The sequence below is a fragment of the Eleutherodactylus coqui genome, chromosome 9 (assembly GCF_035609145.1).
Source record: "Eleutherodactylus coqui strain aEleCoq1 chromosome 9, aEleCoq1.hap1, whole genome shotgun sequence".
NCBI lineage: Eukaryota > Metazoa > Chordata > Amphibia > Anura > Eleutherodactylidae > Eleutherodactylus > Eleutherodactylus coqui.
Window position 1 is genome coordinate 124331305 of NC_089845.1, and position 12338 is coordinate 124343642.

Below are 12338 nucleotides of genomic sequence, written 5' to 3' on the forward strand. Positions count from 1 at the left end.
CTCCTATGTACAAGAATATAACTACTATAATACTGCCCCCTATGTACAGGAATATTACTACTATAATACTGCCTCCTACGTACAAGAATATAACTACTATAATACTGACCCATATGTACAAGAATATAACTACTATAATACTGCCTCCTATGTACAAGAATATAACTACTATAATACTGCCTCCTACATACAAGAATATAACTACTATAATACTGCCTCCTATGTATAAGAATATAACTACTATAATACTGCCCCCTATGTACAAAAATATAACTAATATAATACTGCTCCTATGTACAAGAATATAACTACTATAATACTGCCTCCTACATACAAGAATATAACTACTATAATACTGCCTCCTATGTATAAGAATATAACTACTATAATACTGCCCCCTATGTACAAGAATATAACTACTATAATACTGCTCCTATGTACAAGAATATAACTACTATAATACTGCCTCCTATGTACAAGAATATAACTACTATAATACTGCCCCCTATGTACAAGAATATAACTACTATAATACTGCCTCCTATGTACAAGAATATAACTACTATAATACTGCCCCCTATGTACAGGAATATTACTACTATAATACTGCCTCCTACGTACAAGAATATAACTACTATAATACTGACCCCTATGTACAAGAATATAACTACTATAATACTGCCTCCTATGTACAAGAATATAACTACTATAATACAGCCCCCTATGTACAAAAATATAACTAATATAATACTGCTCCTATGTACAAGAATATAACTACTATAATACTGCCTCCTACATACAAGAATATAACTACTATAATACTGCCTCCTATGTATAAGAATATAACTACTATAATACTGCCCCCTATGTACAAGAATATAACTACTATAATACTGCTCCTATGTACAAGACTATAACTACTATAATACTGCCTCCTATGTACAAAAATATAACTAATATAATACTGCTCCTATGTACAAGAATATAACTACTATAATACTGCCTCCTACGTACAAGAATATAACTACTATAATACTGCCCCCTACGTACAGGAATATAACTACTATGATACTGCCTCCTACGTACAAGAATATAACTACTATAATATTGCCCCCTATGTACAAGAATATAACTACTATAATACTGCCTCCTATGTACAAGAATATAACTACTATAATACTGTCTCCTATGTACAAGAATATAACTACTATAATACTGCCCCCTATGTACAAGAATATAACTACTATAATACTGCCCCCTATGTACAAGAATATAACTACTATAATACTGCTCCCTATGTACAAGAATATAACTACTATAATACTGCCCCTATGTGCAAGAATATAACTACTATAATACTGCCTCCTATGTACAAGAATGTAACTACTATAATACTGCCCCCTATGTACAAGAATATAACTACTATAATACTGCCCTCTATGTACAAGAATATAACTACTATAATACTGCCCCCTATGTACAAGAATATAACTACTATAATACTGCTCCCTTATGTGCAAGAATATAACTACTATAATACTGCTCCCCTATGTACAAGAATATAACTACTATAATACTGCCCCCTATGTACAAGCATATAACTACTATAATACTGGCCCCTATGTACAAGAATATAACTACTATAATACTGCTCCCTATGTACAAGAATATAACTACTATAATACTGCCCCTATGTACAAGAATATAACTACTATAATACTGCCTCCTATGTACAAGAATATAACTACTATAATACTGCCCCCTATGTACAAGCATATAACTACTATAATACTGGCCCCTATGTACAAGAATATAACTACTATAATACTGCTCCCTATGTACAAGAATATAACTACTATAATACTGCCCCTATGTACAAGAATATAACTACTATAATACTGCCCCTATGCACAAGAATATAACTACTATAATACTGCCCCCTATGTACAAGAATATAACTACTATAATACTGCCCTCTATGTACAAGAATATAACTACTATAATACTGACCCCTATGTACAAGAATATAACTAATATAATACTGCCCACTATGTACAAGAATATAACTACTATAATACTGACCCCCTATATACAAGAATATAACTACTATAATACTGCTCCCCTATGTACAAGAATATAACTACTATAATATTGCTCCCTATGTACAAGAATATAACTACTATAATACTGCTCCTATGTACAAGAATATAACTACTATAATACTGCCCCCTATGTACAAGAATATAACTACTATAATACTGCTCCTATGTACAAGACTATAACTACTATAATACTGCCTCCTATGTACAAAAATATAACTAATATAATACTGCTCCTATGTACAAGAATATAACTACTATAATACTGCCTCCTACGTACAAGAATATAACTACTATAATACTGCCCCCTACGTACAGGAATATAACTACTATGATACTGCCTCCTACGTACAAGAATATAACTACTATAATATTGCCCCCTATGTACAAGAATATAACTACTATAATACTGCCTCCTATGTACAAGAATATAACTACTATAATACTGTCTCCTATGTACAAGAATATAACTACTATAATACTGCCCCCTATGTACAAGAATATAACTACTATAATACTGCCCCCTATGTACAAGAATATAACTACTATAATACTGCTCCCTATGTACAAGAATATAACTACTATAATACTGCCCCTATGTGCAAGAATATAACTACTATAATACTGCCTCCTATGTACAAGAATGTAACTACTATAATACTGCCCCCTATGTACAAGAATATAACTACTATAATACTGCCCTCTATGTACAAGAATATAACTACTATAATACTGCCCCCTATGTACAAGAATATAACTAATATAATACTGCCCACTATGTACAAGAATATAACTACTATAATACTGACCCCTATGTACAAGAATATAACTACTATAATACTGCTCCCTTATGTGCAAGAATATAACTACTATAATACTGCTCCCCTATGTACAAGAATATAACTACTATAATACTGCCCCCTATGTACAAGCATATAACTACTATAATACTGGCCCCTATGTACAAGAATATAACTACTATAATACTGCTCCCTATGTACAAGAATATAACTACTATAATACTGCCCCTATGTACAAGAATATAACTACTATAATACTGCCTCCTATGTACAAGAATATAACTACTATAATACTGCCCCTATGCACAAGAATATAACTACTATAATACTGCCCCCTATGTACAAGAATATAACTACTATAATACTGCCCTCTATGTACAAGAATATAACTACTATAATACTGACCCCTATGTACAAGAATATAACTAATATAATACTGCCCACTATGTACAAGAATATAACTACTATAATACTGACCCCTATGTACAAGAATATAACTACTATAATACTGCTCCCTTATGTACAAGAATATAACTACTATAATACTGCCCCCTATGTACAAGAATATAACTACTATAATACTGCCCCGTATGTACAAGAATATAACTACTATAATACTGGCCCCTATGTACAAGAATATAACTACTATAATACTGCCCCCCTATGTACAAGAATATAACTACTATAATACTGCCCCCTATGTACAAGAATATAACTACTATAATACTGTTCACTATGTACAAGAATATAACTACTATAATACTGACCCCCTATATACAAGAATATAACTACTATAATACTGCTCCCCTATGTACAAGAATATAACTACTATAATATTGCTCCCTATGTACAAGAATATAACTACTATAATACTGCTCCTATGTACAAGAATATAACTACTATAATACTGCCCCCTATGTACAAGAATATAACTACTATAATACTGTTCACTATGTACAAGAATATAACTACTATAATACTGACCCCCTATATACAAGAATATAACTACTATAATACTACCCCCTATGTACAAGAATATAACTACTATAATACTGCCCCCTATGTACAAGAATATAACTACTATAATACTGCCCCCTATGTACAAGAATATAACTACTATAATACTGCTCCTATGTACAAGAATATAACTACTATAATACTGCCCCCTATGTACAAGAATATAACTACTATAATACTACCCCCTATATACAAGAATATAACTACTATAATACTACCCCCTATGTACAAGAATATAACTACTATAATACTGCCCCCTATGTACAAGAATATAACTACTATAATACTGCCCCCTATGTACAAGAATATAACTACTATAACACTGCTCTCCTATGTACAAGAATATAACTACTATAATACTGCCCCCTATGTACAAGAATATAACTACTATAATACTACCCCCTATGTACAAGAATATAACTACTATAATACTGCCCCCTATGTACAAGAATATAACTACTATAATACTGCCCCCTATGTACAAGAATATAACTACTATAACACTGCTCTCCTATGTACAAGAATATAACTACTATAATACTGCCCCCTATGTACAAGAATATAACTACTATAATACTGCCCCTATGTACAAGAATATAACTACTATAATACTGCCCCTTATGTACAAGAATATAACTACTATAAGACTGTCTACTTTGTACTAAAATATAGCTATTAGTATTGGGCATTGACAGGAATTCGGCTTTTAATATATAGAAAGATAGTAATATGTGACCAAAGGGACTTCTTAACTATTTGTTTAGGAATGCTTTTTGATCTTGTTAGCTAATAGCTACAGTTCTCTGACATTTACCTCCTATGATTTAATGTCTCTTCACTATTTCATTTCCCTCAGGGCTGGCCCTAACATACATCCTGGAAAATAGCTTTAGGCCAGAAGCAGGAGCAAGAATGGGCCTTCCGAAGATTGGAATTTTGATTACAGATGGAAAATCTCAAGATGACGTTATTCCACCTGCCAAGAGTCTGAAAGACGCGGGGATCGAACTGTTTGCTATTGGTAAGAGCTGAGATATCGCTCAACTTACGTGTAATTGTAATTTATGTTTTACTATTATTATTGATTTTATAGCACTATTACCTTCCAGGCTGCCGTGCACGTGGCATACAGTACAGAGGATTGCAAAAACACAACTTCAACCAACACTAAAAAGTGCAATAAATATAAGCTTACTGAGTGACAGTCTGGTATTGAGGAGAAAGGGCCCATCTTGGGAGGACTTGCAGTCTACAAGGGAAAGAGTGGAGAAATGTTTCTTCTACAGTTCTTAAAGTTATTGCAGGCTTTCAAACATCTGGATAGCGAGAACCTGATGTGTTGGGGTATATAGTTCTAGAGTATGGGGATGCATAGAGGAAATGTTGAAGATGTTTGGAGCAGAGAAGAGAGAGTTGACTAAGAGAAGGAGGTCTTGCGAGGAGTGGAGATTACAACTGGGGAGGTATTGAGAGATTAGGGCCAAGATGTATGGAGGTTATGGAGGTTGTGTCCTGCCTTATATATCAATGGCAGTATTTTAAAATTAATTTAGTGGGTGACAGGTAGTCCCAGAATGTACTAACAGGAAGGAGAGTTGGTAGAAGAATGAGAGGAGAGGTAGATTAACTAAGTAGTGGAACGGAGGATGGACTGGAGTGGTGCATGTGTGTTAAGGTGGCCATATACATTAGGTAGAAGTAGGTTGATGGATGAACAATTGTTGAACAAACAATCTCCTGGTGAGCATTACACTGATGCAGCCATACACGTTTTAGTCCATTTTGGCCATTACACTTGTTCAAATTGGCAATACATTTGTAATGTGGACGAGGAGGAAAGAGAGGGGTGAAGCAAAACCCATACAGTTGTGTTTGTTGTGAACAATGATACTACACACGTGGTGAAGAGAGTGAAGTGGTAACTTCAATAGTGGAGGTGCTGCCTGACCAGAGGAAGCACCACCTGGGTTGGCGTGATAGAGCAAGAGGATAGGACTAAAAACTGGCTACGGAGAAGGCGCAACACTCCAGGTTATAGCAAGCAGGAAGTGACCAAAGGTGTGGAAAACTTCTCCTTTTTTTTTATAAAGTACATGATCATCTGGATTTTTGCGCCTTCTCCCCTGCCAGTTTTTAGTCCTATTCTCATACATTTTTAATGACACCTGGTGCCGAACAATCTTTCTGGAAACATGCTTTCAAAGCAAGATCTGTCAAAAACTATGTCCGACTATCGCATGAAAAATTCAAACACTGCGAACTTCCTTCCAGACTATGACAATCTGATGATTCATTATCATACATGGTTATACTCGTATTTCACCCACTGAATGATCATTTTATTTGAAGTCGTCCATTTTCATCAAATTTAGTCCAATGTGTATGTGCACCTTTTAGATCGGAGGGCACAAAGGGGATGTTGCAGTAGTCATGATGGTAAAGAGTTTTGGTTAATTGGAGGTTGAACGCGAATCTGAGAAATAAGTAGTATTAATTGTAGAACCTTGATGTGTACGTACTGTATGTTAAGAAAACAACCTCTGTTTGCTCAAAATTCATCTGCATCATAACCTTTTCGGAGTTGGGTTATCTCTTTTTTCTGTCTTCTTTTTCAAACTATTGAAGGCTGTTGAAAGTTTTTGAAGGGTTTGAATTGTCATGCAAAAAATTTGACCCCCTCAGGCGTAACCTTTGACATATGATTTTCCTTAGATGTTGAAAAGTACAAATTAGCTTTCTTTCACAGTAGATAGGGTAGTTATAAGGGTAATAGAGACCAAATTACGGTTGATTTGCAATTAAAGAGGTTTTCTAGGAGTTATTAAAAAGTTGTCAAGGGCAGGGAATGGGCTAATGTTGTTCATGTCCACATGACCGCTGAGTTCAATGATTGGCCACAGTGGTGACGTGAATGATGAATGGCACATAACCGCTGCAGATGCTTCCAGAACTGAAGTGGCTATGCTGGAGAGGGGAGGCAATTTAACAGGTGAATACTACTTAGTTTTTTTTTATTTTAGCCCATTCCCTTTCCTTTGTTAACTTTTTAAAAACTTCAGGAAAATCCATTTAACAACTATATTTTAGTGGTAGTTCTTTAAGGGGTTGTCTGCCTTACACAGTCCCTACTCATTTGTCCTGATAAGGTTTGAGAATTTATCTCTCGTTTGGGATACCCCTTCTATTTGCCTGGGATTCCCCCTACTTGCCAGAGCGGAAAGTGGCTGCAAAGAGTATCTTGCACTTAGAAGGACTTAGGATATCCATACATTACACATACAGCCCATTGTCTTCAATAGATAGTATGTAATACCTCATTTCCCCTGTAGTAGCGCTACAGGAAAAATTTTAAAACTTTGCCAGCTTCCATCACTGATTACGGTTGATTGCTAACCCCTTGTGATCAGTTGATCATCAGGGAACCCTTCTAACTAATGGATTGACCAAAAGGGAGAAATTCCTTTAAGGATGGATAGGTGGATGAATGATTTGGAAGTGGCTAAACAATTACATCTATATATACATTTTATTGATTTTACATGTGATGACATATACTATTCCACTGTGTAGTACTAACACCTTTTTTTTGTATCTGCTCTATTTCAATTTAAGGTGTGAAAAACGCTGATCTCAATGAACTGAAGGAGATTGCTTCAGAGCCGGACAGCGACCACGTGTACAATGTGGCAGACTTCAACATCATGAACTCCATTGTTGCATCACTTACGAAAACCGTGTGTGAGAGAGTGGAGGACATAGACATAACTCTGAAAGGTGAGCAAAGAAGATCATAGGTTTGGCTGTCTTTACAAAGACAAACGTTTCATCATCATGAATTGGGGGGTAGCTATAGGGGGACAGACTAAGCCGTTGCATGCAGGCCCAAAGAGCCTTCTGCCACATAAGAAGACGCCAGAATTATAAATGGCACAAGTTGGGGGCGAGGTTACAGATTTTGCATTGGGGCATTGGAGCTTGAAGTTACATTGACGCTCATAAATGATCATGTGGAGTGAGAGCTCAGAAGTTTTGAAAGGCAAATGAGTTTCCATAGATGCATGTTGTATATCCCTGGGCAATCAGTTGGCTCTGCTTATTACATAGATATAATATGTCAAAAGCAGTCATCTCTTATATTAGACTGTTGCCAACAAATCTGTTGATGATAATAAATTACCATTGCATAAAGTGATGACTCATTAGTCATTAGTCTTTGTTTGTTAAGACTTTGCTCTTATTCATCACATTTTAGAGTTACTTCTCCTCCAGGCTACATTTTAGCAATAAAGTCAATAACTGCTGAGGCTGAATTATTATTATTCAGAGCTGTACTCTATAAATGTATATTTTTTTGTAGACCAGACAAGACTCAACCTGAAATGGCCCCACAGGGTGACTTAATTACGCTTGTAATGTATCTGTATAATTTTATTTCATTACCAAAATCCACCCATCTGGCTTTTGTTTTTCCATTGTAATGATCTTATCACTGCAATAGGTAGCAAACTACCTGGATGGCACTTATTTCACCTACAGCACCTCCCTTTTTCACAGCTTTGGTCAGAGTTGAGGTACTTAGGTGCCCCTAGCTGGCTCAGTGATTGATTCCCTGGATAACATCTGGCAGGAACCAGACCTATTAGGAATAGTTACAGATGCTATGAGTGATGAGAAAAGTAAAAATCACACGGTACCAGGAAAGATAGCATGGGGATATGAGATTTTATTAGCATAGTTAGGCCATTCAGTAGTTTGTACTGTATAAGTGAATGAGAATGGCTGAATGATTGGTAGTTAAACCGAATGATTAGTGACCAAGCCAACAATGATTTTTATGTATAAAATGACTGATGAACGAAAAGCGAACTGTTTATCCTTCATTATTAGGGCTCAGTCACACGGGCGCATCGGCACCCATACACCGGCGCCGATGCGCCCGTGTGACTGACAGTTAGAAGACGGGCGTACCTGAAGACAGCCGTCTCTTTCCAGCGCTGATGAAAGAACGCATGACCAGCAATGGAGCCGGTCACATGTTCTTCCATCCCGGCACTGCAGAGAGACGTCCGTCTTCAGGTACGGCCGTCTGCTGGCTGCAGTAACATGGGCGCCGATCCGCCCATGTGACTGAGCCCTTAAACCGTTGGCTGCATTTACACAGAACGATTTATTTTCACTTGTTTGAACGATTTTTTAAATTATAATCATTCTGTTTGAAAAAGCCTTTACAGTGGTGAGAAAAACTCATTAACCATTGGAAAATCCCAGAAACTCCTTCCCTTTGATAGCCATAACTTCCTATTGCAACCTTTTGAAATAAGAGAAGAACTAGATGTAACGAAGAAGAATTTCAACAACTAATGTAGAAGATAATTCAAGGACTTCGGTTCTTTCTAAACTTAGCTTGGTTGACACTCTAAGCTCCCTAATAGCATGTAATTGGCCATAGAGTGTTCTGTCCCATGTTTTGTAGTTCCACAGTGGAATGGCCCTTTATCCACACAACCTTCTAAATTTCCTGATTGCTTCACTAGATGCTTGGGAATAAAGCCGTAGGAATGGTTGAACATGTCAGACTTCAGAATATGGTGAATAAAACTGACAGGGAAATTCTCTGTTTCTAGCGGACATAGTTGAGGAAGTTGGAGCTCCATCTGAATTAGAAACGTCAGAAGTTACAGCAAGAAGTTTCCGTGTTAGTTGGACTCATTCTCCAGGAAATGTTGAAAAATACCGCGTGGTGTATCATCCAACTAAGGGAGGACGGCCAGAAGAGGTAAGCACTGGCTTAGAAGGCAGTGAATTATTATTACTTCTCAACATTGACAGGGCCTGGACAACAAAAAGAACCAGCATGGTCTCTGATATCTAGAATGTATTTAAGAGCCACCTAAAAGAGCTTGGTATTTGCATATACTATATGAGGAGCCTGAAGGACACATGCCTTATTGGTTTTGCAGGTTATAGTTGATGGCAGCGTCTCCACCACCATGCTCAAGAACTTGATGTCTTTGACAGAATATCAAATAGCTGTGTTTGCTGTATATTCAAGGAGTACAACAGACGGTCTGCGGGGTTCTGAGACCACATGTGAGTAATTTGTCTCCTCTTGCATAGGAATTGTCTATTCAGACCTAGGGCACTTGAGGTGTTTCTGTGGTGGTATGGTGGGATCTTGCTGCAAAATACCAGTATGTAATCTAAGGCCTCATGCATTTTGTACAAAGTCATAATAGAGCTCCCATGGGGCCTGTACTGTAATCCCATCACCTTCCATATGATACAATGACCTAACAAAGTTTTCCTTTTGTGGCATGCTTCTGAAAACCCCAAATAATGCAGCAAGCCACATTTTACCTGTGTAGTAGATGCGGCATATAATTCTGGTCAACCACATAATACACTGCCAAGACTGTAGTGGTAGGAGTCACTCTTTCTTAGTGGCACATTTAACCACATAACCATTTCTTTTTCTGCTGTGGTTTGAGAACCCATCAGGACATCCATCTCTGGAGGAGCTGAATTTTTCTGCAAAAAAGGGTGTGCCTCTACATGGAGCAACAAATACCAAGTATTTCAGTCCTGAATAGCTAAAACCAGCATTCTAATGGGGTCTCAGACAGATTGGGTGTACTAAGAAATGCTAGTTATCATCCCCATATGTTTCCACTATCTTAAATTAGTTCATCAGGTGATTTATATGAACCAATAACAAAACTCATAAAAATCCAGTGAATGCAATAGAAAAGTCTTACCAAATGTCAAGTAGTTAAGAGCTGCATAACCAGTGACCCCATTTAAACAAGGCAGATTGAATCTCTTATCTGTCAGGCCTGAACTTGCAGACGTGTCCAAACAAGTCAGGACCAACTTTCAACGGTATTACAATTCATTCCTTTCTCCATTATTGTTACTCTACATTTTTCCTTTCCAGTGGCGTTACCAATGGCCTCTGATCTCGAACTGTATGATGTCACTCACCGAAGTATGATGGCAAAATGGGTTGGTGTCGCCGGTGCTACTGGGTACATGATCCTCTACGCTCCTCTAACCGAGGGATTGACTGCAGATGAAAAAGAGGTAACTTGTAATGCTGCATCTGAAACTGAACATTCATTATGTAGAAGTTCCCTTTTTCACGGGCTTGTTCTATAAAAGTTTACTGGTAACCAATATAGTAATAGTATTAATGCACACCAGTTACAAGACAACAACATTTTAAGACCAAAGATGGATTTCGGACTCTTGTAAGGACTCATAAAAGAGAGCAACCAACGCCCAACAGGTCGTTCTGTGTAAAAGAGCCTTAAAGGGCTTGTCTCGCGGCAAACCTCAAAATTGTACCTTACCCCATTCCCCCTGTCACCCCCCTGGCATAAAATAGCAAAGTAAAGCGGTTTTTAAGCCGCTTGCTACTTACCGATCCGACGAAATAAGGACTTTAAAAAATCTTCTCCCAAGATGGCCGCCGGTCCTTTCCCAGGGATGCACTGCGGTTTTCTCCCATGGTGCACCGCGGGTCTTCTCCCATGGTGCACCATGGGCTCTGTGCGTTCCATTGCCGATTCCAGCCTCCTGATTGGATGGAATCGGCACACGTGACGAGGCGGAGCTACGCGATGACGCGTAGAAGGGGGCGAAGCCAGAACGCCGCTCGTGCCTGGACCGAGCAGAAGGGGAGAAGACCGCACAGCGCAAGCGCGTCTAAAAAAGCAAGAAGACATCAGAATTAGACGGATTCATGGAGACGGGGACGCTAGCAACGGAGCAGGTAAGTGAATAACTTCTGTATGGCCAATATTTAATGCACGATGTACATTACAAAGTGCATTAATATGGCCATACAGAAGTGTATAACCCCACTTGCTGCCGTGAGACAACCCCTTTAAGATAAGTTCTCTTGGTGCCCGGGGCAAGATTTCAGAATGTAACCCTCCCATAACTAAGTCCCTGAAATTCAATTGGACAGAGCACTTTTTTTAATTGACATCCTAGGTCCTTATCTACTCTGCTCACCCATCATCCCAACCCTGGTAGAAATTGTACAGAAGGGCAACACTGTAAAAAGCTCCTTCTATGTCAGTAGCCAATGACCTAGAAGTTTCTTGATTAAGTGGTAATATAAGACATATGGAAGCAGAGGATGTGTTGGGTTTAAAGTATTATAAGCGAAGTAGATCAAGCTGTTGGTAATAATAATAATTTTACATATTTCAGATGAAAGTTGACAATTCAGTGACAGATCTTGAGTTGGATGGATTGACTCCCAGTACCGAATACACAGTCACAGTCTATGCAATGTTTGGAGAAGAAGCAAGTGATCCACTAACTGGGCAAGAGACCACATGTAAGGACTTCATAGATAGATAAAACTTAGCCAATGCTACAAATGTTTCAGACTCATCATGCTTAATGTTTTACG

General features: G+C 37.6%; 1 protein-coding gene across 3 annotated transcripts in view; it reads left to right on the top strand.

Annotated features, from left to right (window-relative positions):
• COL14A1 (collagen type XIV alpha 1 chain) overlaps positions 1–12338 on the top strand; it is a 175831-nt gene that overhangs the window by 63443 nt on the left and 100050 nt on the right. For all 3 annotated transcript variants that reach the window (XM_066578459.1, XM_066578458.1, XM_066578460.1), the window contains 6 exons: positions 4773–4937; positions 7529–7690; positions 9541–9692; positions 9877–10006; positions 10851–10996; positions 12134–12263. In XM_066578459.1, coding sequence (XP_066434556.1) covers positions 4773–4937; positions 7529–7690; positions 9541–9692; positions 9877–10006; positions 10851–10996; positions 12134–12263 — 885 coding nt within the window. The remainder of the gene's footprint in view (positions 1–4772; positions 4938–7528; positions 7691–9540; positions 9693–9876; positions 10007–10850; positions 10997–12133; positions 12264–12338) is intronic.